General features: G+C 38.2%; 1 protein-coding gene across 1 annotated transcript; it reads left to right on the forward strand.

Annotated features, from left to right (window-relative positions):
• Positions 1–16,746: 16,746 nt before the first annotated feature.
• Positions 16,747–26,496, forward strand: LOC145785262 (uncharacterized). The gene is made up of 11 exons (XM_082596942.1): positions 16,747–16,954; positions 17,352–17,481; positions 17,635–17,788; positions 18,648–18,774; positions 18,991–19,166; positions 19,787–19,944; positions 20,151–20,256; positions 20,969–21,109; positions 21,829–21,893; positions 21,993–23,177; positions 23,420–26,496. The coding sequence occupies exons 1-11, from the start codon at positions 16,801–16,803 to the stop codon at positions 24,201–24,203; spliced, it is 3,180 nt and encodes a 1,059-aa protein (XP_082453068.1). The 5' UTR covers positions 16,747–16,800; the 3' UTR covers positions 24,204–26,496.
• Positions 26,497–27,820: the final 1,324 nt, after the last annotated feature.

Below are 27,820 nucleotides of genomic sequence, written 5' to 3' on the forward strand. Positions count from 1 at the left end.
TGAATTAATAAATATATACCGTATCAAAAGGAATTTAAAGCTCAAGGAAATGAACAAACATATATATACTATAGTCGTCGGCAGCAGTGGCCGAGTGGTTAGCGCGTTGGGCTCGCAGTCGAGAGCCTGCATGTTCGACTCCAGCCACCCGCACTTGCTGTTGTTTCTCTGGGCAAGAAACTTTACGATAATTGCCTCTACCCAGTGATCGATTTCGAGTAATGGGTAGTACCAAATTTAAGTCATAAGTAGAGTAGACAACCGGAAACAGACATTGCCGTCGGCTGCAGCGTGGGTCAGGTGTATGTCGGAAGGCGTACACCGATGCATAGCGCTCAAGTCCGCTTTCCCGCAATGCAGGATAAAGATAAACCAAACAAAGATAAACCAAACAAACAAACAAATTTCTGACCCTGGTATCAAATTCCGACTACTTTACAAATACTTTGCGATTGAAAAAGATTTCACAGAAAAAAATTAACAGTTCACCGGTATTTATAAATAATGTTTTCACAACTTGTGCGAGTTGTATCGTTTTGTGCTAACTGCTAACTATGTCACTTGTTTTTCATTTAAAAAAAAATTTTATGAAAAACTTCCCTTTTAATAAAAAAACAAAAAATGGCTTCCTGCACTTTTATCATGCTTTGATGTAACATAAAATTCATTTGAAAGAAGGAACTTCTTAATTTGAAATAAGTGAAAAGCGAAAACCAGACAATAATTCCATTAGTTTTTGTTTGGTTGAAGTTTAACCACTTGGATGTTAAATAGCAGTTACAAAATACGCTGAACTGTGATTTTATCACACACAATAGTATCACCACATTATACACGGGCTTCAGAGTATGAAAATATCTTTTTAATAAAAAAAAATACCTGTTTAAGTTTACATATCTGATTTTCAGAGGTCTTTTAAAAAAATATTCATACATGGACTATATTATACTAAATTGGTTGGATTATATAATTGACTTTGCATTACAAATTAAGATGCTTTATCTTCACTTGTGTCAATTGTGACCCTAGATACTCACACGTAGCACAAACAGGGACCAATCCAGCAAACTGTTTTAGCGGGGCACAATTTCAAGAACACATTTTTTTGGTTGTATTCAGGTAAGTGGATGAAAGGCAAGGAAGCCAATCTTTGTGTCCACTTTGAGGCATGCCTTTAAGTGTCCTACTAAAAACACAGCCGCATGCTCTTGAGTGGTGCCAAATCGGCACTCTTTCGAACATCGTTCCAGAGTTCTCACCACACAGCAATTCAGCCGACAAAAACATACTGATGTGTAGTCATTTATCAGAGCTGTGGTGTACAAGTCTTCGGCCTGGTCAAAAATACTACAACGTCATACATTGGAATCGACCAAAAATATAAGGTAAAACTACTTTATCTTTGCTTTACTCTTCATATGCTTCACCCTATATAATATATTGGTTGATTCTAATTTTTGACGTATATTCATGTCATACAGTAGCATTTAAGACAAGGGTGGAGACTTGTACACCAGCTCCGTTATTTTTCTGTGTTTTAGGAAGGTGATCACACTAATCGTCATCCCTTCCTTTTCGGATCCGCCACTGGGTGCAATTGTGATGACCATGGTACACATTTGGGCACAATTTGTGAGTACCAGTACATTTTCTTTTGATGGTACCGGTATTGAATATCCCCAAATAAATATCAAGATAAATGTTATTCAATGGTATTGAAGATGAAGACAGTTTAGTTTTTGAAAGGTGTGTTAAACATAGGTTTAGTATATAATTAGGCTCTTTATTATTTTTTGATCAGCATTACACTTTCTATAAATGTTAAAATGAAGGAAGTGGCTACAGTTACGGCGCCGTAAATACAGCCGTTTCATGCCTTTTTTTAATCTTTACATTGCTTTTCCTGCGCATGCGCTCTGGTGCGTAATTTTCTTCTTTTTGGAAAGAACAAATGAAAAAAAGTGTATATATAACTTCTAAATTCAAAGTGAATCTGTGTTGCGGGCAATCTTTGTCTTGCTCGTACTCCCAAGGATATGAGTTTGATACCACCAAGAGGTGTTTCTTTTTTTAAACTAAATTTGAACCCGAAGTGACTCAATCGTTAGCCTACGCATTTTTGCGGAATGGCCCGTTTCGGTGAGAGCCTTTTTCGTTGAGAGCCCTATTCGGTGATTTTTTTTAATTATTGGGTACCGTAGCCTAATTATCATTGCCGTTATAGGGTTAGGGATTAAGGGTAGGGGTTAGAGGTTAGGTTTAGGGGTTCAGGGTAGGGTTTAAGGGTTATGGGTTAAGAGTTAGGGTCTTATTTCAACGTTTAGCGACGTTACAACGATGTAAAAGCGGCAATGATAATTAGGCTATGGTACCCAATAATTTTCAAAAAAATCACCGAATAGGGCTCTCACCGAAAAGGCTCTTACCGAATGGGACTCACCAAATAGTAGCAGACCCGCATTTTTGTGGCCACTTAGTTTGTTTTTAGTTCTGACCATCACAACAAAAAAACAGTATATTATGACAAACATAGCAGAGGTGTACAAAAAGGTAGAAGCGACAAAACGCGAACGTTATAGCGTGCATGATAGCAAAGCTGGACAATCAGTTTAAAATATGGCACGGTCGTAACACCTAAAAACTTTATGAATTTTTTTTTACTCACATTAATTGTTAAAGAAAAAAACTCACTAGCTTTTTTTTTCTCTTTGTTCTCAATTTATAAAATTTTTATTAAAGATGTTACGACAGTGCCATATTTTGAACTGATTGTCCTACTTTGGTATCATGCAAGCTAGGCTATAACGTCCGTGTTTTGTCGCTTCTACCTTACTCTGCTATGTTTGTCATATATTGTTTTTTCGTTGTGATGGTCAGAACTAAAAACAAACTAAACTGAACGGCCACAAAAATGCGTAGCCTAACGATTGAGTCACTTCGGGTTCAAATTTAGTTTAGAAAAAGAAACACCTCTTGGTGGTATCAAACTCATATCCTTGGGAGTACGAGCCAGACAAAGATCGCACACGCCACAGATTCACTTGGCAAAAGTGGTTGAATTTAGAAGTTATATATGCACTTTTTTCATTTGTTCTTTCCAAAAAGAAGAAAAATACGCACCAGCGCGCATGCGCAGTAAAAGCGACATAAAGATTAAAAAAAAGGCATGGAACGGCTGATTTATGGCGCCGTAAATGTAACCATTTCCCAAAATGAACGTGAATTTGGTAATCTAACTACGTTATTCGGCTCCATATGTCTATGGTTCAACAAGACAAACTCTCTACCAAAGCTCTATTAAATTTAATTTGTCTTAAAAGTTATTTTCTTAAATTAATGCATTCAAACTTTGTTAAATTAGTGTATGTCAATCAATGGTATATTTGTCAGAAACAAAAACATACGGTAGTGCATGTTTAAAATATGCAAGAAATGTACATTATGCAGTGTACACATCACAAAAGTTAAACATGTTCCCATAATGTGTTGTTTCTATGTAACTCAATGTGAATAAAGTAATTTAAGAGTTGTTATTGCATGTCAAATTATTCAACTTTTGTTGATATATAGCCTACTACCAATCAATCAATCAATCAATGTTTTATTTGTCAGTAACAGGAACATAGGTACATGTTTGAAATATGCAATATACACAGTACAAAAGTTACACAGGTTCCCATACCGACAGGGAGACAACGAGACGACCATACGGTCTACTAGTCAATTGCCACCCTACGGAAATTACGATTTTGCCATTTAAAATAAGCTTACAAGAGAAAAATAATAATTGAAACGTTCCCGCGCTTCAATAACAGCATACGCACAAAAAAAAACATATTGATGATAACGTAGGCCAAAACACAAAATTCCATGAAGCAAGCAGAGAATAATAAAGTTTTCGAAGCAACTGACAAGTTGGTTTCCATAACATATCACTTACGATGCACTGTAGCTTTGTAAAATTAACGTTTTGATCTCTTTTTTGAAACAATGAAATGATAAGTTTTTTAGCCTACTTGGAACCTCTGACCAGAGCATTGGTCCCAATACCTGCATGGACTTCTTGCCAAATTCTGTGTTTGATCTGTTTATAAAATAATTGTTGCCTGTTTGATATCTTGTGTTATGCTGATGAATAGATGAAGCATTTGTAAATAAATCACAATACGTAGACGGATACTCATTCATATGAACTTTGTACATATGTTTTTTTATTTCAATGTTATGTATGTCTTTTAGTTTCAAGATGTTCATTTTGGAAAATAAAAAATTAGTGTAAGCATAGTAATTTTGTTTCGTAATTATTCTTATAACCTTTTTTTGTAATTTTATTAATGGATCCAGTGCACTGTCACAGGCCTTTCCCCAGCTTGAAATACAATATTGCAAATGACAGTAAATCAAAGCGTGATACACATCTTTTAAAGTGTCTGTGTTGACATAATTTCTGAGTTTAAGCAACGCCCATGAACCTTTTGCTACTTTTCCGCAAATTTTATCTATGTGATATTTCCATGTTAATTTGTTATCTATGTAAACGCCAAGGTATTTTATTTGATCTTTTTGTTGAATGCTTGTGTTACCAATGTTAATGTTAAAAATTTTTATGTGTTTTTTATTTGTTATTAGCATGTATTCAGTTTTTGAGAAATTTAATGATAATCTATTAAGCTTCAACCAGTTGTAAACTTTTTGCATTTCGGCATTCACATTGTTCTGCAAATTTATTTCACATTTGTCGCTCATCATAAGATTGGTGTCGTCAGCAAATAGTTTAACATTCATGTTTGTTGAATTTGGTAAGTCATTTATATAGAGTAAGAAAAGAAGGGGTCCCAATGTCGATCCTTGGGGCACACCGCAGGTAACCTGTCTTGAGTTTGAAGAGATTCCATTGACGACCGTGTGCTGTAGACGATTGCTGATATAGCTTTTTAACAATTGTAATGGAAGGCCCCGAAAACCGTATGTTTGCAGTTTCTGTATGAGAATAGTGTGATCAACTGTATCGAAGGCTTTAGCTAAATCAAGAAATACAGAGCAAGTTGTATCTTTACTATCTAGGTTAGTTAAGACTACATAATTTTTCATTCAGGCACGTTTTAAACCTTTCAAGGTTTTGCCACCTTTTCCCGTTCGTTAACGTGCTGGTAGGTTTATATCGATTTTTGTAGTTAGTATCTTTTTCGTCCCGGACGCGTTAATGACGAAAAATAAAATGATTGATGATTGATTGATTGATCAAAAGGTGCCTTGAACATGGGAAAGACATTTGTTTTCAAAGAAGCAGTGCTGCCAGGCTATATTGATTTATCTGCAGTAAAATTTACATCTCCAAAGCAGTTTTTTTGTCGCTTTTATTTCCAATGCCCAGAATGAGAATTGCTTTTTTTTTATGAAATGAAAGCCACTTTTTGTTTTATGTCAGTGAAGTAGTGGTAAAGTAATCAGTGAATGTTAAACGCCAAATAATTGTTGTTTTTTTTGTAATTTTGCCCTCAAATTTAGTGATGATACCTGAATTTAATTAGTTGAATTAAATTTAATCAGTCATCACAAATAGATATCATGCTCTTTTTTATTTGCTTCTGCTTGATTTCATTCTCAAGTTGTACGTGCGCGCAGCATCAGACTTCTGCAATTAAGCTTGATTGACAATAAGCTTCTCATGGCCACTGTTGATACACGAGAAGTGAAATTATTAACTCTAAATTTATTTTGTAAAACATGGTTGTTGTAAATATTTAAAACATTACATGATTTATAAGAACATACATTGCTATTTCCTTTCAGGTTGGTCAGTGCCTCCATGGTGTAGTTTTCATATAAAAAAAGCGATATTTGAAAATGAATGTGGAGCTATGCCGAAATAGACTTGATTGATTGATTGAAAACCTTCAACTTGAAGAAAAAATTTTGATCAACCTCAAGAAACTGGTGTTGCCAGATATAACATTTTGTCCAGTTTTAGGGACGTTGGAAGTTCTTCAGATTTCAAGATTGCTCTCAGTTTAGCAGCACCTAGTGGATAAAATAATTAACGTAGTGTATAGTTCAGTTCAGTTTATTTTTTTGTTGGCGAAAAAGAAAGACACAAAAAGCAAAAACACAATAAACACAAATAATTCGCACAACAAGGATGGCAGCGAAAGACCAAAAGGTCACCAAAGTAAGCTGCCACCCAAACATTTAAACAAAAGACCCAAAATTAAGAACATTAACACATATAGCACAATACCAGCACTTTACATAATACATTAACAATGGAATAACACAAGGCAAATAAAAAAACTGTGCAGAGAAATAAGCGGATGATACGTTTCAGGAGTGATCATTGTACAAATTCTTTAATAAACATTTATATTTAAATTTAAAAACATTATATAATACGACTTTTCTTGTATATTACACCCGACCGGATAAGGATGATGATTACTATCTTTACTCTTCCATGAATAAGCTACTATACCATTTTGTATAATTTAATATTTGCCAGATAAGAATATATCACTAAGTTACTACCAGCTTGCATCTAACTACTCCCTGATTATTATAAGCTATTATGTTCGTTCAGAGGATCGCTTGACTTTTCGTAAGATTATTATTTAGGTTGGTTTGGAAAAGATGCTTGAAACAACTCAGACACTACATCCTTCATCGGCACTACCAAGAATCTCCACCTCTCATTAGCGATACCAAAAACACTCCGTCCCTCATTGACGCTATAAAAGATGATTCAACTCTTATTAGAAATACCAAAAACACGCTGCTATATCATCATGCTTCTTATGCTCTTACATGCGCAGGAAATTAATTTAAAAAACAAAGCTTTTTTAACTATTTTATCTTGATAATGAGCTGCCATATTATGTATTTGTTCTGCAATATATAGGCTAGGCCTACTTAATATCGTTGCTGCGAACACTTTATTTCTGTATGAAATCTGTAAATAGTCCTTGTTTTGATAGTCCGTTACGTAATTTCAATATGTGTGTGTAACTGTGTATATTAGTTTGTTTTTGTGATGTTGGGTTCAGTCGTGTTCTCATTGCTTTAAGAATTGGCGCTCCAGTTGTTCCAGGAACGAGGAGGCGACTGATTCTTAACTAATTCATCAACTTATTTTAAAGTATCAGGTTTGGTGGCCGTGCTTAACTATATTTCTTGATGCATATACCGCAATATTAGATCCTTTCACGCACGTCTTAAACCATTAAGGTTTTGCCACCTTTTCCTTTTGTTAGTTTTGTTACTGTATTTCTTTTTCACAATTTCATTTCTTTTGCATTCTGACAAAGAAAAATAAATTGAATTAAATTGAATAAATCATTCTTTTGATTCTGACGGGTTTTATGATGGTGAATTTCGTTTACAAAAATAAAGCAGCCAGCAAAGGCCCGGGGCAGCATTTTGTGCACATATTTGTACATAAATTTTGCAGTCTCTAATTTAGGCCTAATAATATCGTCAATTCTGAGCACATTAAATTGGTGATAAAGAACAGTTGTATTTGTTGACCTCGGCAAAAATAAGCAGGATCGAATAAACTTGTTTTGTAACACTTGTAGTGGAGCAACAACATAAGAACACTTAGACAATTAAAAACTTCATTTTGTTAATCTTGGTAATCGGGTCTGCATCGGTCGTTCGAAGCAAAGGTGCCGGAACGATTTTTGACCGGGGAGCAGGATTATGAAAAAAGGACACTTTTGATGCTAAAAGGACAATTTTTTTTTAAAGCTTTAAGATAAGATATAACGATAATGCTCATCAATCAGCTCACTATCGAGTAATGATACAAGTGTCCGGTATACAAAGAAGGACATCATGCTATGTTATAATGATGTAGCCTACTGTGTTCAGGGCCTCTGAAAGAAATTTTCACTAGGGGTACGAAGAGTCATTCCGGGCCCCCTTTGTCTTCAGCAAAGCGCATGATGTTTGCTTAGGCGTATTGCACACCACACAACATTTTACTGCAGAATTGGACATCTGTGCGCAATGATAGTATCAGGCTGCGATAAAACTATTATTTAGTGTTTTATAGCTGTCCCTCGCTAATTTGTGTATCCTGCATTGAATTCGTGTGTCAGTTGTTGATGGTGCTGTTGAGAGGTGTCGCTTGTACAGCTTTAATGTAAAATTTTTAAATTCATTTATTTATATCTCTTACATGTAGCCTATAATTATTCATGATGAGGACACTATGTGGTGTTGTAAACGTTGGATTTATTAGTTTTTTCTTGCTTTTTTGTGTATGTAATAAAAAATGCTAAATCCGTTAACGTTACTGAGTGTTGTATGTAGCCTATCTGGTCAAACAAGTCAAGCTCTCTACCAAGGCTCAAATAAAACATCTAGCCTACTTAAAATATAATCAAATTAATCATCTGAACAATAACCTTTCTTCATTAACTTTTGCATTCACCACATGGCTAGCAAAGGTGAACAAAATCACTTTTTTTTCACTCCGGCTGCGCTCCTGCTCCGAAAGTAGTCACTCCGGCTCCTACTCCGAAATTGATTTTGAAGTGAAATAAACGTGAAACTACCTTTTTCAAAAGGTTTTTAAAAACTACAAAAAAGCCCAAAAATATCCGGGCTTTTAGAAAAAAACCTAGCGGGTTTGGATTTTTAAAAAAGCCCGGTTTTTCTCAACCCTGCTTTTGCTACACTATGCCCTCCCTGGACAGAGGGTACGCCGTACCCTCCGTACCCCCTCTTATAGGCCTTGACTGTGTTGCAGGGTACTGCGACAGTTTATCGAACGACTATTGATCGAACGACAGTTAATCGAAACGACAGTTTATCGAACGACAATTAATCGAACGACGGTTAATCGAAACGAGTGTTTATCGAAACGACTGTTCATCGAACGAAAATTAATCGAAGGACTAACCCCAGATAAAATTTGTTTCGGGAGATTCGTCGTCCGATAAACTGTCGTTTCAATGAATTGTCGTTAGATGAACTGTCTTTCGATAAACTGTCGCTCGATTAACTGTCATTCGATAAGTTGTCTTTCGATAAATTGTCGCGTCACGGTGTTGCAAAATTTTGTGCCGTGAATACTACTTTGAGGCAAAAACAAAAGATTATAATTAGACTAAAAGCGAATAGCAGAAATTGTTATATTGCAAAATGTGCAGTAGCTTACATGAGCTTAAAAGGGCACTATTGCCCCCCTTGCCCCTCCATCTATAGAAAAATTGAGGGCAGGGGGGGAATCCGCCCCCCTGCCCCCCGCCTCCGGCGCCCCTGGTTCGAAGCCTCCACAAAGCATGCGAATGTGCTAGGAATAACCTATCAAAGGCTTTCTCCGTCTGAGAATAAAGATTCATTCCAACCAACCAAGGTAGGCCTATAGCCTAAACACTTGTATTTGGGAAAATTTTGATGTGTTTCGAAGGAGAAGCATGTGATAAATGTACACCAAGACGGGAACGGGAAGCCTGGAAAATCACACAAAAAGCGGCAGACAAAAGTTCAAAACAAGGTGGAAACAACTTTTACTTTTTAGAGGATCTCGTGGTAGGCTATCTAGCAGTTCTTTACAATCAGTTCATGATCAGAGTTATATCTGAACTGACCGAACGGTTTGAAAGTAGCCTGAATTCCGATTCGGCAAAGTATAAAGAACTTGCACGAATTTTCAAGACCGGCTTAGTTTCTAAAATGGTCAAAAATTATCCAGAGCTGAATAGACAATCGATGAGTAATCAAATTGATTCATTCAGAAAGGCAACAGGAGCAAAATCTCTGTAGCCTACGATGCTAAAAGAGCTTACCAGGCATTGTCCGAGTTGGAAAAACCTCTCTATTCCCAAATACTCCAGCTGATTAAGATCCTCTTAGTTTGCACGGTAAGCTCTGCTGCTTGTGTGAGGTCATTTTCCAATCTTTAGGAATTGAAAACCTGGCTGAGAAATACTTTGGGACAGGAAAGGTTGAATGTTAGCATTGTGTGCAACCAGGCCCGGATTTAGGGGGGGCAGAGGGGGCAGTTGCCCCGGGCCCCCCGACTTTGGAAAAAAGGACCCCCCTATGTGGAAAAAATGTAATTTTGTGTTATTTTTTTCCTTTTGGCCTTTAAAGTTTCTTCAAAATGCTGTGCAGTACTGGACTGATGCTACTGTAGACGTAGAGATGGTTTTTCGCGCCGTAGGCTTGAAAAAATGTTTGCACGGAGGCCCCCCGATCTAAAAGTGCCCAGGCCCCAATCAGCTAAATCCGGCCCTGTGTGCACCATTCACGAAAATATTGTTAATGACATCAGCATAAATGACATTGCTAATGAGTTTTAAATACGCACCACCGTAAGACGCAATATGTTCGGTTGTAAGAAGTTCTTGTGATGTGTTTGAAAGTTATTATTTTTGTCATAAATTTGCAGATGTTCTTCTGCAGCTTCGATTGTTTTCAGTTTCCTGACTAGTGACTTTACCCTATAGTGCACTAACTGTAATGATTCTAGTGTTCAAAATCATCTAAATTTTGATAAAATGTTGATTTATCCCCCCCAATCCTCAAATAACTTCGGCATCACTGGGTGTAGGCTACGCCTTCCGACGTACACATGACCCACGCTGCAGCCGACGGCAATGTCTGTTTCCGGTTGTCTACTACTTATGACTTAAATTTAGTACTGCCCATTACTCAAAATCGATCACTGGGTTTTGATCACTGGATCACTGGGCAATTATCGTAAAGTTTCTTGCCCAGAGAAACAACAGCAAGTGCGGGTGGCTGGAGTCGAACATGCAGGCTCTCGACTGCAAGCCCAACTCGCTAACCACTCGGTCACTGCTGCCGACAATGTGTAGAATTGTACTGTACTGATCTCGCAACAGACGAAATAAAAGGTTTCTCTCACTCACTCTTTCTCACTTTAAATGTGGCAGAAATGCACCAACAGTTGACTTGCCGTGACAGAACTTTGGTCAAAAGCATTTGCTATTGGGCCATTTACGATGGATACTGTACTTGTTTGGTTTCGTATTATCTGAATTTACAATGTGGCAACACTGTTAAATGATGAGTTGTTCACGCATTTGCATTTATCAGCAGCTCGAATCTATCTAAAATAAAAATTAATGCTAAGTACCGAAAAAAAAAAGAAATAAATAAAATAAAAAAAATAAAAATAAGTACCGTACTAAGTAGTTACCGTACCGGTGTAGCAGTCCAAGAGTTACTGCATGCCAAAAGTTACAAGAGTTGCCAAATATTTCATTTAAATTTTATTTAATTTTGTTTTAAAAAATAATTAAATTTTTAACCTCTCAAAAGATCAGATTAATAATTATAAGTATTTTGTAATGTTAACTGAAAAGCTTGCATTAGTTTGAGAGCAATGAATTTATTACACTTAGTTAAAACAATTTTCGCTTTTCTATCGATTGTGAAAACGCCTGGCACCGCTGGTAACTTTTGGACTGACAGTAACTTCCAGACTGCAACGCCGCAGAAGCAGTCCAAAAGTTACTGCTATTGTAAGTGGGTGTGCTTTTTCGAAATTCTTTTGGGAAAACTTGTAAATGGACTGAAACTTCACTTGGTCAGTAGATTAAACCCTCTGCAAGTGTGCGAAAGATGAATCTCAAGGATAAATATTCTCACCACGAAACCATAATTCTAGACTTTTAAGTTTCGTGCCACGTATTTTCGATGGGAGTCCAACGGAAATTCATTGTTTTCATCACTTTCGTGAAAGCTAAAGCCTTCCCCGCGTGTGAGACTGTGATAGCCTACTCACTGAAGGTTGATGGTGTTTTGACTACCGGTTGCCCTACATGTAGCCTGAGTTACTTTATATTTTTTCAAAACGGTAGTTATGAAAAACCAGACCAAAAATAGGCTCAGTGCTTCATTCACTAGAAAACTTTGCTTTTAACTTTCATGAAATAGGCCTACATAAAATATAGTCAAAGAGACAAAGACTACGTTCGTCAACTACAACTCAAGACCAGCGGCTAACAAGTCAGCCTTCAAATGCAAACTTTGCACGATATATTAAGGCCTGTTGCTGTACAGCTTATTATAAATGCCACTGATTCACGCATAGCCCGATTTAAACTTTGAAATGTTTGGAGCGATGATCAATTAAATTATTTGTTTCAACAGAGCCATATAGCCTACAATGAGTCAATAAAACACTCATAATACTACATTGTGAATCGTAGGTTGCATTAGGCTATAGCACAATCAGGATGACTGCAAAAAACTATAGGCTAAGTGGTCATCTAGTCAATCACCTCCTCATGCAAATTTATTTGCCAACGCACGGAAGGCACGGACACAACTTCAAATGGTATAATACAAACAAATCAGGTTAAAATGATAGCCTACGTAAATTGTTAGGTTACAAATTCAAATTTCATTCCAAAAAATCAACAATTTCTGGTACAAAACTCATCTTTTAACTTTCATCTTATTTTCGCTTCATTCCCAATTACGTTTCTGCTGTAAATCATGTTGTTAAGATGCAATGGTGGATAATTCTTCAAGTTCAACATGTTTCCAATGTTGAAATCATTGATACAAATCTGCTGCAAGCGTCAAATCTGAAAACCCTGTTTTAGTAACTTCTGGACTGGCAGTAACTTTCAGACCGCGTATACGCGGTCCAGAAGTTACGGTAACTTTCAGACCGCAGTAACTCCTGGACCGTTACACCGGTAGTTGTGGTATGTGAGTAAACTACACTGGCTGTAAATACTACATACCGTAACATGGAAACTATAGCCTGTGAAATACTATATCATCAAACAATACCGTAGTTTTTTAGTTGGTTAGTAGAACGTGACTTTGTGAATGAAGAAGCTTCAAGATCAAGCTCTGCTGGTTCGACTCTGGGGGTGTGTGCTTGAGCAAAGCATTCTCAGGACTGCTCTCAATTCAGCGGTACCAAATGGATGGAATAATTTCCTGGCAACAACAATCAGAAAACTTCACTGTGCTAATCTTGGTAACCAACCCTGCATCACAACTCACAAGTATCAAGGCGTTGTCAGACTGAGGATAAAGATTCAAAACAAACATTGCTGATGTTTGCATATTTTTTCAAAAGTTTTTTTTCAGCCCACCCTACTACACATCAACATGGTTCATCTGCCTCCATGAATCATAGTTTTGATCTAGCTCGCCCAGTACAAACTTACGATATGTATTGTAAAGCTATAACCACTGATGATCCAAAACAACCTTGGGTGAAACTCCGAAGGTGCAACCTAATTCGTACCATGAACAATTCGTACCGTCAGTTCGTACCTTGAAAAGATCGAGAGAAAAAATTAAAAAAAGCCGAAGTTGCTGATCGCAGTTTCCGCAAACTTGTCAATATTATCATTCAATTTTTTTTATTAAATTAGATGCTTTTGTATCTGCTTTACGCGGTTCCTCTATTGACTACGTTAATCAGGGTTTAAAGTGTCGAAATTCTCTTTTTTCATTTTAAAAGGGTTAGGGTATCGGAGTAGGTACGGTATTGGTTAGGTAGGATTGAGAGAAAAAAATACAACATCGCCGATCGCAGTTTCCGTTTTTCCGCAAACATTTTAAAATTTCCGGTAATGATCCTAAGAGTTTGCCGAAGTCGCTGATCGCAGATTCAGCAAACATTTCAAAAGGGTTAAGGTTGATTGGAGTTTCCGCAAACATTTTAAAAGGGTTAGGGTGTTTCCGCAAACAAACAAACTGAAAAGATCGAGAGGAAAAAATAAAACAAAGCCGAAGTATATAGCTGATTGCAGTTTCCGTTTTTCCGCAGTTTCCGCAAACATTTTGAAATTTCCGGTAATGATCCTAAGAGTTTTTATTTGTTTGCAGAAAATTTTAGTTAAAACAAGAGTTTGCCGAAGTCACTGATTGCAGTTTTCGCAAACATTGTAAAAGGGTTAGGGTTGATCGGAGTTTCCGCAAACATTTTAAAAGGGTTAGGGTTGATCGGAGTTTCCGCAAATTTTAAAATTTCTGGTAATAATCCTAAGAGTTTTAGTTTGTTTGTGGAAAATTTTAAAAGGCAGTGGCTATTTAACCGTGTTTGTCGAACGACGCAGAAATGTTATGACAAACGGAAAATTATGACAAACGGAAAATTACCCAGAGAAATTCTCAAATTCCAGAAAATTAAAAACTTTAACTTTATTGCTTAATTTTATTTTTTAATTTTCTTGAATTTAAGAATTTCTCTGGGTAATTTTCCGTTCGTCATAAGAGGATGTGACCGTGTTTGCCGAACAACGCAAAAATGTAATGCGTCGTTCGGCAAACACGGTCACATCCTCTTATGACGAACGGAAAATTACCCAGAGAAATTCTCAAATTCCAGAAAATTAAAAACTTTAACTTTATCACTCATAGTTGAAAAGACATAAAAAATTGGGCTGTAGGCTAACTCAAATTAAAAATTAACCACAAAAATGCAGCAGCCTAACGATTGAGTCAATTCGGGTCAAAATTTAGTTAAAAATTAAAAATAAAAGAACGCTTCCGCGTAGTATCGAACTCATTCCCTCTGGAGCACCAGCCGGAGACTTATCCTACGCGCCACCGAATCAGTTGAACATAACTGCCGAATTTAGAACTTATATAGGCGGGTCTGCTACTATTCGGTGAGTCCGATTCGGTGAGTCCGATTCGGTGAGTCCGATTCGGTGAGTCTGATTCGGTGAGTTCCTAACCTCTAACCCCTAACCCTAAAACGGCAATGATAATTAGGCTACGGTACCCAATAATTTTAAAAAAAAATTGAAAAAATCCCCCGTTAAGGGATCAGACTCACCGAATCGGACTCACTGAAACGGGCCATTCCGTATATAGGCACTCTTCTCGTTTTTTGCTTTGAAAGAGAAAAAGAAAAAAATGCCTATAAAGTGACGTCATGACCGGTCAAATAGTGTTTCAGATTCAAAGACCGGCGCCGGTCAAATAGCCACTGCCATTTTAAAACGTTTGCGGAAACTGCAATCAGCGACTTCGGCTTTTTTTAATTTTCACTTTCGATCTTTTCAAGGTACGAACTGATGGTACAAATTGTTCATGGTACGAATTAGGTTGCATCCAAACTCCGGTACCCGGTCAATTGGTCAACAGACATTTGGTCGACAGACATTTGGTCGACAGGACATTTGGTTGACAGACATTTGTTTGGTCGACAAGACGTTTGGTCGACAAGACGTTTGGTCGACAAGACGTTTGGTCGACAAGACGTTTGGTCGACAAGACGTTTGGTCGACAAGACGTTTGGTCGACAAGACGTTTGGTCGACAAGACGTTTGGTCGACAAGACGTTTGGTCGACAAGACGTTTGGTCGACAAGACGTTTGGTCGACAAGACGTTTGGTCGACAAGACGTTTGGTCGACAAGACGTTTGGTCGACAAGACGTTTGGTCGACAAGACGTTTGGTCGACAAGACGTTTGGTCGACAAGACGTTTGGTCGACAAGACGTTTGGTCGACAGTCATTTGGTCGACAGTCATTTGGTCGACAGACATTTGGTCGACAGGACATTTGGTCGACAGAACGATTCATTTTAGGGTTAGGGTTAACTAACCCTAACTCTAACTGTCTGTAACGACTAACTCTAACGAACAAATGTCTGTCGACCAAATGTCCTGTCGACCAAATGACTGTCGACCAATTGTCTGTCGACCAAATGTCTGTCGACCAATCGACCGGCCACCCCAAACTCCAATATGGCATCATCTATTTTTTGTTCGATTGGAGTCTTAATGATTTTATAAATCCTCACATTCTCTTAATTCCTACGCTTGATGCTCGAGAAATACACATACATCATGCTCAAGAAATAAGGGGGTCATACCTTGAAAGGTTAGTAGGTACCGGTAGGCTAAAGCTGTTTGGGTGGCAGCTGACTTGGGTCTGCTACTATTTGGTGTCCGATTTGGTGAGTTCCTAACCTCTAACCCCTAATCCCTAACACTAAAACAGCAATGATAATTAGGCTACGGTACCCAATAATTTAAAAAAAAAATTGAAAAAATCACCAAATAGGGATCGGACTCACCAAATCGGACTCACCGAAACGGGCCAATCCGGCTGACTTTGGTGACCTTTTGGTCTTTCGCTGCCATCCCTGTTGTGCAAATTATTTGTGTTTTTGTATATTTTGGTTGTTTTATTTTTCGCCAACAAAACAAAAATGAACTGAACTGTTGTTAGTAACAATAGCTTTAGTCTACCTACTTTAATGCACTTTAGGCATAAGAGCTAGTATTACAAAAAGTGAAATTCTTAAAAAGGTGATAACTGATCAATCTTATAATACTCATTCTACTGTTCACAAGTTCACAAAAATACGCATTGCACAGAGAGACATTGTAACAAGTGCACAGATATGTGCACTTGTTACAATGTCTCATACAAATTTTTGAATGGACTTACTGTGGACACAATTTTCATTGAATTTTTTTATAGGCCTATTTACATTCAGTTTTGCCTATTTAATAACAATGCTGTGTACCAATGTTAGGTGAGACTATGCATAATTAATAATTATGAGGGAGCTAACCTAATATGCTTAATTGCTTATATGAGATTGGCTGTATCATGCAACTAGGTTTTGTGAAGCTACAGTATTGAAAGATTTTGATATGGATATCTTTTCAAGTAGAACTGTGTTAGACGTTGCTTTATCTGATGCCAGGATATAATTAGATTGTTTTACTTATAATTTTCTTTCAGATGAACAGTTTCAGGGTGCCACAACTATTCCTCTAGTGGTTGTTTTAACTCTGCATTGTGCTTGCATGTGTCGAATAAACTCAGGTAGCTGATCATGGCAAAGCAAATGAGCACAGACGTGCTTGTGAAGAAATTAAAGACTGTTTCCAACACTCAGGACAGTATTCCGATGCTTTCGTTATGGATTATACATCATAAGTCACACCACAAGAGAATTGTGGAAACTTGGCTGGACGTCGTTAAAAAATGTCAGTAATTTAACCTTTTTATTTAATTTAAATGTAACAGTATTTCATTTGTGCTAGCTTTCCTACACCATTTATGTAATGAAAACTGTTGCAGATTTGTATGTTTTTTTTTTTGCGATTTTTACCTGGTTGGTGTAGTTTGTTGATGTTCCCAGTTGAAATAACAAAACTTTATCTTTTTCGAAATGGTTTTGTATTTGGATGTTTTTTGTGGTAACTGTTTGCTAAATCCTGTATGTATATTTTTAGTTGTTGAAATTTGTTGTTGACATCCTAGCTTAAAACTAGACTGGGAGTAAATTGCATTTAAATTGATATTTAAGAAAAGCACAGCATGGTGATAGTTGATTTGAGTAATATTAAATTGTATATATATAATTCAATTTTTCAATTTTAGCGAAAGGTTCTCATCGTCTAACTCTCCTTTACCTTTGCAATGATGTGGTTCAAAATTGCAAACGGAAAAATGCCCCCATATATCGAGAAAGCTTTAGTGATGTTCTGGTTGAAGCCGTTCCCTTTTTGAGGTACGATATTAATAATTTTTGTTGATTTTGTGCTTAACATGTAGTTCAGTACACTATGCTCACAGAGTGAGCGGTAGCCTACTATTCTACAATCTGGAGGTGTTTTGGCATTTGAATCTTATGTGGTGGTAACCAAACTTTATGTCATTGCAGAGATTCTGCAATAAAAGCTAATGTGCAGAGAGTTGTCAAAATATGGGCCAAGCGAGGCATCTATGATTCCGAATTTACAGACCAACTTTTGGCTGCTTTGATCACAAACCAGGCTCCTGAAAAGCTTCGAAATAAACTGCTTGTGGAATATAAAGTATGTATTTAATGGAAAATTGTTGATTGTTGCCCTACTGTTGAGCTATGGATTTGAGTGACTGATTGAAAACATGATCCCTGTAACTTCTGAAACAATTGCTATGTAAATGTTGGGTAATGTAAATAACTTATTGATCATTTTTTTACATAAATCTTGTGTGGACTGACTATCAGTGGACCGGCCACAATTATTCTCTGTATCTGAAACCCCATCTACCATGTGTCTGCAAAAACAAAGTCTCTGTTGTTACAATATTTAAACCCGTAATACATTGAAATAGCAAAGGCGATTTGTGCTTGTTAGGGTAATGGAATTGGCCAATCGGCTTATTATTCCGGAATGGCCCGTTTCGGTGAGTCCGATTCGGTGAGTCCGATCCCTTAACAAGGGATTTTTCAATTTTTTTTTTTAAATTATCGGGTATCGTAGCCTAATCATCATTGCCGTTTTAGGGTTAGGGGTTTGGGGTTAGGATTAGGGGTTAGAGGTTAGAAACTCACCGAATCAGACTCACCGAATCGGACTCACCGAATCGGACTCACCGAATAGTAGCAGACCCGATTATTCTGTCAGTACACTTCAAAGTCTTCTTGTCGGGTTAAGCTAATCATAAAAGTTGCAGAGCGACATGGTTTCATGACTGCTGTTTCGATTGCTATTCTGTGAGCTTCATTTAGCTTGCCATTTCTTGCAGAGTTACTCTTGAAGTTTGGCATTGTTCAATGTTCATAGTGCAGAGTTTGAGTGGTAGTTCATAATGAAGAACGTTTATGAAATGGTAGAATTTAAAATTTGAGTACGGTACTCCACAAAATGTTTTGGTTTTGATTGTACTAATTTCTTACATTTCTCCCAGACCTCTTCATTGATTGACAAGATTAAAACATTTAAAATACTTGAAGACCAGATTGAATTAAATGAGCAAAAGTCCAGAGCCTTGCAGATGGATGTATCTACTTTGGACGCGATAAGAAAACTCAAAGGTGGTTATTAATGACACAAAGACGTACTTTGTTTTTTGTTTACTTTGTTTTGCTAACTACTGTTATATCACTGTCCTGCAGACTTGATTTGATTTTAACTATAATCTTATACCACCTAACAAAAATCGTTTTTCCTGCTTTTATTAAATTATTTAAACGTTGAATCAACCCAAAAATGGCGTGTTAACTAGCCTAGATACAATGAATTTATTTCAGACAAAAATGGAGGTGAAACATTTTCAAAGGATTTTGAAGAGTCTGCTACACAGCTGGATTCGTTTTTGAAACGTTATGAAAAGTACATAGAAGAACGGAAAGTTCTTCTTGAAGTACTCGAACAGGGCACAGTATATTACCATGCCCAGTATCATGAAGCTAAAATCGTGGTCAATGTAAGTTTTGTTTGATTACTTTTAAGCACTCATCAGGTCTGTTATTATTCAAAATACAGTGTGCTACACAAATTTAAGGATCGTTGCATTGCGACATATATTATTATTGACAGCATACTGGTTACGGTACGTTTAAATACATTATACAACAACTTTAACTTCAGTTGGGTTTGCTGTCATTCTATACCAAACCAGTCTATACCCATTGACATTTCATCATCGATACGATACAAGACGCCGGCTCGATGAAATTGACGTTTTTTTGTCCTTGGATTCATTTCACGCATATCAGTCAATAACTTTTTGTCGTATCCAGGGCTGCGCCCGGAAGATGAAGAAGTAGAATACTAGATTAAGTGAATGGGGAGGCAAGGAAGCCTATCCTCGTGTCCACCACCTTCAAGCATGCCTTTTAGTGCCTTGCCAAAAATACAGCCACATGCTCTTGAGCGGTGTCGAACCAATACCCTTTTGAACGTCGAACCAGGGCTCTCACCGCTTATACAGCCGACAGGCCAATACAATACACAGCTAATAAACAATAAATTACAGTTTCTGGCTTTGAGCTCTTGGTTGTTGGCTCTTGTGCAATAATGGAGTTGCCTTGTAATTTGTTGCAGGCTTATAAAAACTTTGAAGTACGAATCAACAAGATGAAAGATGGACTCGATAAAGTCAAAGCGCGATTTCCTCCTGTATCATCGCATCTCTCCTCTCCATCCACAAGCCTCCTAGATGATGGGATTGATGTGTCCGACACGGATGAATATTTTAGCGAGTAAGCTGAGTACATGTTCAATTTTTCTTGTTTTGCTGTTTTTGGTCTACATGAGTACTTCAGTTATTTTATCACACTTTTATTTCAAAAAAAAGTTGCCTCCATCAATATTTTTGCGTCAAACTAGAACAATAATTTTCTTTCAGAAGAACGTGTAAAACTATTCGGTTTTGTGCTATTTTCACACATGTTGATGCGTCTTTCAGCATGCCGTCAAGACCAGTTGCCGCGGATACCAAGCATAAAGAACCATCACCTAGCCGTCTTCCCACTACTATCACTGGAGAGACGTCCAATGGCCCGAATAGTGTTGTATGTTTATGTGCCTTGATTACATGGCTCAATGTAGTCATTTATCATTTAATAAACCACTTTTATTTGACAGTGGTATAGAAATACAGTATATATGTAATTCTGTTGGCAGAATTCGTGCTTGAAAACTGTCTGTGCATAATGTAACTGTATGTATGAAAATAATCAGTTTGGATAACTGACCGATTGTTTACTGTTCATTTCGACCAGGTAGATGATTTTTAAATTTATTTTACGTTAAATTTGTCACAACTGGGGCCAATCGTCCCAGACCCTAAGTTAAACTAGTTTCCTATTCCGATATTGACTTTTGCATTTAATGTTACGAGTTTGGCTTAAACTGTGTTTAAACCGCTATAAAAAAAAAATAGACCGATACGTAGGCTAAATGTCAAACTTCGTTTTTTCTATCGCCGGTCCGCGAGGCTATTTTCATTTTAAAACCTGTCCGCGAGAGAGAAAAGGCTGGAGACCTCTGACCTAAATAACCGGGCGCCGCACCTAAATATCCTGACGTCACAGTGCGCGCACATACTTGACATACACCTAACTGTCTGCACCTAATAGACGTGGACCCTTCAAACCTGGGATATGATCTTCCGTTTCATTTCGTTCCATTTCCGTTCGTGTTAAAAACTTGCACTCTGTCTGTATTTGTGTGACACATTGCCGTTTGTTTGTCTAAATTTCGTAAATTATTTTTTTGTCTCAGCTGAAACTATTAGTTTCCGGATTGGATGCAGGGAAAGCCCCCGACGTCACAGAGCCGCTCAAGCGTGCTGTGAGCGGATTGGTCACTCGTCCAGGGATGCGTGGAGCATCCAGCAGTATCAATACGGCTTCTTCTCATTCGGTAAAACATGCCTTTGGTGACACTTCAAAATGTTTTAAATCCACTTTGTTTTATTACCAGGTTGTTTAATTCAAACAAGCCGACTCAACGTTGTTTAATCATTATTGTGCATCAAGTTTAGGTCTACAGCGGCTGGAATTAAGCAGGTATCAACCTGTCCAATTAGTAGCCATTTATTACTTTTTATGATTAAATCACCCAAGTTGGAAGTTTTACCAAGTTTTGTCGATTAAAAGATGTAAGCTCGCTCTCAGCCTCTCACATCGTACATGTTGCAGAACTACCAGAAACCTTCAGGGCTTGTCATCTGTTTACTGTCATGTTGATATATTTGAAGCTCCATAGCTTTCATGTTGTGTCCCAGACATGTTAATATCGAAAAATAGCAATATGTCCCACTTGCTCTGAAACACCCTCATTTGGTCCTCAGTATTTTTAATTGTTTCATCTACACAGCAAGGTTAATTTCTACTGGAAGCAAAGTTATTTATTTCTATTTTATCTATTATCGACATTTCGACAACTGTTTCTTTTTAATTAGAAAACTAGTAAGTTAGTGCACGGTTTTCCGTCTTTTGCTCCCCGTATTGCGAGGGTTGGCCGTTAGAAAACGTTGATCCGGCTTAATGGTAGCTTTTCACGCACTCCTATTATGTATGTTAACCTCCACAAGTTTCCCTTTCGTTAATTAAACTAACTATGGCGTTTCAACTTTGCAGATGGAAAGCGGAAAACACACAATGAGGATTGTCCGTCCCACAGCGGTTTCAGACGACGATACAAGGTGATTACTTTAGCGGAACTTGCAAAGCGTTCAGACTGTTGTATGATGGTCATTGGTCATGCCTGGACAAACAAATTTTGTAACCGGTTGTTGTTTTAGGTTATTTGTTCCTGAAGAAGTAAACGAACCAAACCGCGAAGAATCTCCACCGTCACCTACAGGATCATATGAACGTAACGTGGCAAGTCCTCCAAGACACCAAAGCTTAGAGTCTCGATTGGCTGAGCTATTGGACTCTCGACTGGACGACGCTGCCAGCAACAAAGCTGCTCGTACAGACAGCGATATCGAGTTGGACAATGATCCTGTAGCGAAAGAAAAAGAAAGTGTTGAAAAACTCGTTGGTTTGTTGCCTGGGTTGGGTGATTTGGATGCAACTCCTCAACCTGCTGAAGAAACTGGAAAAACAGCTGATATCCACACTAATCCTAAGCCGCCCGTGGTAGAATCCGTCGTTATCAGTACAGAATTTCAATATGCCGCCAAGCCACCTGAAATGCCTGTAGCCGTTGCGCTTGTTCCATCGACAAACCAGTCTATACCGGTTATTGGCGGCTTGGCTCGTTCAGTGATGTTGACCACTGATGGATCTTCCACACCCACACTTGACGAAGATCCATACGAACCGAGCAGATATGTCACGACTCCTCCTGAATCATCATTTGTTTCGCCTCCGCGCTTCAGTGGCGATGCACTTGGGTTTCTTACCCAAGTCATGGGCTCCGCGATTAAAACTGATTTGAGTTCTGTTGCCACATCATGCGTAGCGGTGAAGACTACACCAATCATCAGTCAGCCGATTGCAGCTACAAGTGCTATTTACAGCAGCTGGCCACCACCGCCACCTTCTATAAATACATGGAATCAAGCCTGGAACCAAGCTAATACAAACTCGGCCCCACAGGCTTGGCCGAGTCAACCCACAGCTCCTTCACCTTCCCCCACGACTCCAAACCTGCCTCCTCTTGTGTCTCCCTTGCCGGCGAAAACAGATGGATCTTCACTCGGATCTTGGTCTGCGCACATATCTCAAGCTACTACACCGGTAGCCAGTTATGTGCCACCCCCTACGTGGCCCCCCGTTTCAACGGCCCAGTTTTCGGCCCCGAATCTCATGTTTCCCCAAGGAAGTGCAACTGTGACCCAAAATGTCGCAAATAGCAACGCAACTTCCCAGAGCGCTCCTCCTGATCCAAAGTCTTCGTTTTTTCCACCTAGAGCTTCTGACCAGCGACTCCCGGCGCCTCCTGATGCCAAACGTCAAAAATGGGAGCAAGATTATAAGTAAGTTTTCATTTTAACAAAAACAAATTTTCAAAACACTTTCAAAATTTTAATTTAATGTTTTATAACAAAAAGTTTAAAAAAACCTCGACAAATCTTTTCACGTGAAATTATTGTGACTTGGATTTTAAAACTTTCAACAAAAACATATTAATTTTTTTTCTTATCCTTGGCCATTGGTTGTGGATATGAGTGTGGCGAAGCAAGCAATACACCCAAATCTTCGCTTTTTTCATGTTTAGATCAAATTTTCCCGAAGTTCCAACAAACCATGATAACGCTGCTGGTGCACCAACAGGGTTTGACAGCCGATCAGGTAGCAACCTGATCACTCTGTCCACTCAACTCCAAGCTTTTCCAGCATCAATGGCTCAAAGTAATATCTCGCTGCCTCTTCCACAAGACGTAAGCAGCAATGCCACTGTCCCATCATCGCAAGAGAACCTTCCATCTGGGCGGGACCATGCAACAGTAGAAAAACAGCGTTCGTTTTCAGACAGTGGGACTGGGGGCCCGTCCCCGCATAACATTAGATTCCCTCCCCCGCCCCTCCCAACCAGGCCACCTGTCCGAGCGCCAGCGCAACCCCCGATTGGTATATCAGGAAGTCGTGCCAGGTTTCCACCCCCAAACCTAAAGCGACAAAACTCTAACGAATTTAAAAGGACATTCAATTCCGAATCATCGGTAAGAGCACATCCCAGTCGCTCTCCTCATGCCTTTGAACGTTTTCCTCATCCCCGGCATCCTCCATCGCCACGAGAGCGATTTCCACCCTCTAGAGCACGTTTTCCACCACCACCAAGAAGAGGAGGAGGAATACGTCGTCGTGGATCAGGCAGCGATACCATCGGTGTCAAGTTGGCTGCGCTTGCGGAAAACGGAAATATAGAAAGTCCGAAACTTCATCCTCGTGCGTGGCCGGTCAATCGACCCCCGCGACCTCGACCGCCCTACTTTCGGCCAAGAATGGTGCGCCCGCCTCGTTTTGGTGGTATGAGGCCCCACCCGAGAATGCGTTTCTAAGGAGGAAGTCACTTTGCAAGAGGAATGTTTTATTGTTAATGTGGTAAGAAAATTGGTGCAACTAGTAGTCGTGCGTTTAAGTCTTAAGTAAAAGTGCTATTTAGCATAATCCTCGCTCTATATCGCTCTACAGGAGTAATAAAAGTTAATTTTAATGTGACGCAGCAGCTTCACGATGCGGGATGGTAGTATTCTAAAGATTATTTTAAACTTAAATTTTACAATAGTTACAAAAATCAATACGTATTTTCATGGTCTTGAAAACCTCATTTCTACTATTATTACGGTACCGTTATGGTAGAAACCATTTTAATCTACTTTTCAATACTTTTCAGTACTTTTCAATACCTGTTATATAAAATAGGTCTAAAGCTATAAATGCTCTTCAAATCGTACAACTTAACATAAGTGAATATTTAATTACAAATCCTATAATCATGATCACAACGAATCTTCACGAAAGTGGCTTCAAAGTTTGACAAGGTAAATAGCATGTAACTAGCATTTAGGCTTTTGTCAAAAATGCCGGGTTGCTTTGCATAAGTCTTGTGAACCATACCGTTGAAGTCTTCACAAAAGAAGTTTGGAGGTTTTACGAAAGCAAGGTTAAAATTTTAAACATTTTCAGAAATTCTGGATTCATTTACAGAAAGTTTTAGATTAAATCGTATTGTTTTGTGTTTAATGACTGTGCTGCATGTTGTCAGGGATATCCATGACTGTGGGATAGAAAACTCTGTATTTTAATCCACTTTTTTACATCAGTGGGATCACTGATGTTGATAAACTTACATGTCTTATCTTTTAACTGAAAATCATCTGGAAGAGCCACCAGAAAAGCAATGCAAACTGATACACGTAAAAGTGGCCAAGCAGCAAATCGCCATGGCGTGGGCCTACGTATACATTCGTTTCAAGCAAACTACTACCGTTCAATCTTTAGTAAACGATTTAGTTTGAAAGCAAACTTGGATTTGGTTGTGTTGCTGTGAATAATTTTATGGTGCACACTTCAACCATCATTTTCAATCCACTAATTCTTGTGTGCTAGAACTATCCTCATGGTCTCATTGATAAATAGCACTCATTATAGTTTTAATCTCGCTCATGGATATCCCTAACGTTAGCGGAGCCATTAGATAAATCAGTTATCGACCTGTTACAACTTATGCTGTTTATCGAAATGCTCTGTCATTTCAATGGAAAGCCGCACGCTGCAACAGCGGCTTAGTTTCTTGTATTCAATGTCTGTGTCGCTTTTTTATCATTTGAAACAGCGTCGCAAGTGCTTTTCTCTTTCTATGGTGGCGAATGACGGCGGAGAAGCAAGTCGGGGACAAGCTTTCACATTCTTTCTAACTCATTATTTATTTAAAAACGTCAAGTCTCTTGTAATTTGAATTGTATAATTCCCGTCTGTAACTAAGCCAAACAAAATCATGTCAGAGGCCTGCTGGCTTAGTATCTTGATCCCTCTATGACAAACTTGTGTTTTAACGTCTCGCTGCCTAGTACGAAACTGTAGGTGTAAGACATGTACTGACGCTGCAAGGTTGTCTGTGACACCGGATGAGGCAGCCTAGATAGAAAAATCTGTCATCTTTACATTGATTCAGCGTCTGCAGACTTGAATGAATATGGCTGATTTTACTGTTTGGGAAACTGCAACGTCATAATTTCAAGAAATCAGCTTCAAACTTGACGCTTAAAAGCGGATCGTGGCATTGGCTTTTACAATTTCGTGCGTGCTATTTAATCCTAGCTGGGAAATTTGCCCTTTTGACATCGATTTATCGTTTTGTTTATGTTAAAGCGATGTAAAAACGGCAATTTTACTCACTAGGTTTGTACATATCGTTTGTTCTGTTGAATGTTGTAAATCATCACTGAATTTTATTCATGCGAGAAACGCTCAGATAACATTTCAAGTTTAGAGTTGCTGTAAAACAGACTTTCTCAAACACTGCGACAACATAGAATGGCTGTTGTTGTGATATGGTTGTTTGTAGGCTTTCGGGTTTTGGTACACAATTTTCGCAAAAATTCAATTATGTCACCGTGTTATTGTACAGATGTGACTGCTACGTCTGGTTTAATCACAATTTTCAAGCACCTGGGTTTTTGAAACGCATATTCTTTGTAGCAGGCATCATATACTGTAGTGTAGAGAATGGAAAAGTTTCCGATTCTTCTGTAGGCTATATTTCAATTACGAGGTACCGTGTTTGTCGTCCAGAAAACTTTGGCGTGATGAAGCAGGCTGCTATGAAGAAAGCCTGTAGGCTACACCATTTCCCAGGCCTTCAAGTTCATTTAGTTCAATGCACAATGACTTGCCTTATTCGAGTTTCTTCATAACTCTCGTTCAAGAAAGAAAGTATGACAGCGACATGAAATCTTTTTTCAAAGGCAAAGGCGTATTCGTTACCGAGCTCTTGGACTTTTAACCTGTAGGCTGCGGCTTCCACCAATTTGATACGCTTGCAAAGGTACCCTATACAGTAACACACATCTGTCACCTTGTTCAAATGAAGACAAGGTGAAAGATTGCTGTAGAGCACTATGCAACTGCATCCTAAGTCAAATAGCAAAGCATTGGGTATGGGGTATGTAACTTTCTGTGTTGAATCAGCTAATACTTTATGTACATTTTAAGTTGCAGGGCTACACTTCTTTATGTATGGGTGTATATTTTTGACTGAGCCAGTTCAACGCTGGGTTGTGTCGCAAGAAGAACGTTTCGAATTTTATGTAGGCCTACTTGTAGATAGCTTATACCACGGCTTTAAATAGACAGTGTTTCCCCAGTTAGGCCAGGAAAACCACGAATATACTTTTAAAGTTGGCTGCTAACTGTAAATGAAAAGAATTCTTGATGTCTACCTTGTAGGAACACATCACAGCAGTTTGTTTTATCAATCAGTTTATTCCAAATTTTTGATCATAATGCAGTAACCGAGGTTATGTCAAGCGGTCCTAGGCCTACTTAGATTAATGCAATTTTTCAACAAAAATCTAATTTTATACTATTTGAAATGATGTCAATTGTCAACGTACCAGTACGACCTTTGTAGTAGGCTACCGGAATGTAAAATTATACGACATTATGTTTCGTTTTTCTTCACACTACTCTAAATGATGTTTTTCCTGAAAATTTGCAATTTTATTCATCTGTAGCATACAATGTAAGGTATGCGCGAAATGGCTGTAATAACCTATACTTAAGGCTTGGTTGCTGGACAGCTTTCTTAAAAACATTCTAACAGACTAAAACAAGTCCAGTCGTCATAGACTTGCCCATCAAAACTTCAGCGTTGACTTACCATCTAAAAATGGTGCAGCATTGCAAGAAATCTATTCGTAAAACTTAAAGTTTCAACACAAAATTAGCACTAAAGCCTGTTTTGAACCTAGCGTATGATCAAAAGATCTCGTTATCTGAAATATTGACCGATAATTGCATCTTCCTCATTAAATATGTCTTCATTAAATCAAGATCGATCGAACTTAGAAGACGCTAGATAGCCTACTCCAGTTTCGGGTCATCAGTGACGCATAGGCTACCCATGTTGTCTTGAACTGATAATCCCAAACTAGGAGGAAACTCGAGTATGGCG

This window comes from Aplidium turbinatum, chromosome 16 (assembly GCF_918807975.1).
Source record: "Aplidium turbinatum chromosome 16, kaAplTurb1.1, whole genome shotgun sequence".
NCBI classification, from domain to species: domain Eukaryota; kingdom Metazoa; phylum Chordata; class Ascidiacea; order Aplousobranchia; family Polyclinidae; genus Aplidium; species Aplidium turbinatum.

Coding starts and splice junctions, on each gene's coding strand:
- LOC145785262 (XM_082596942.1), top strand. CDS start 16,801: ATGGCAAAGCAAATGAGCACAGACGTGCTTGTGAAGAAATTAAAGACT. Junction 18,775..18,990: donor CGCGATAAGAAAACTCAAAG/GTGGTTATTAAT, acceptor AATTTATTTCAG/ACAAAAATGGAGGTGAAACA. Junction 19,167..19,786: donor AAGCTAAAATCGTGGTCAAT/GTAAGTTTTGTT, acceptor AATTTGTTGCAG/GCTTATAAAAACTTTGAAGT.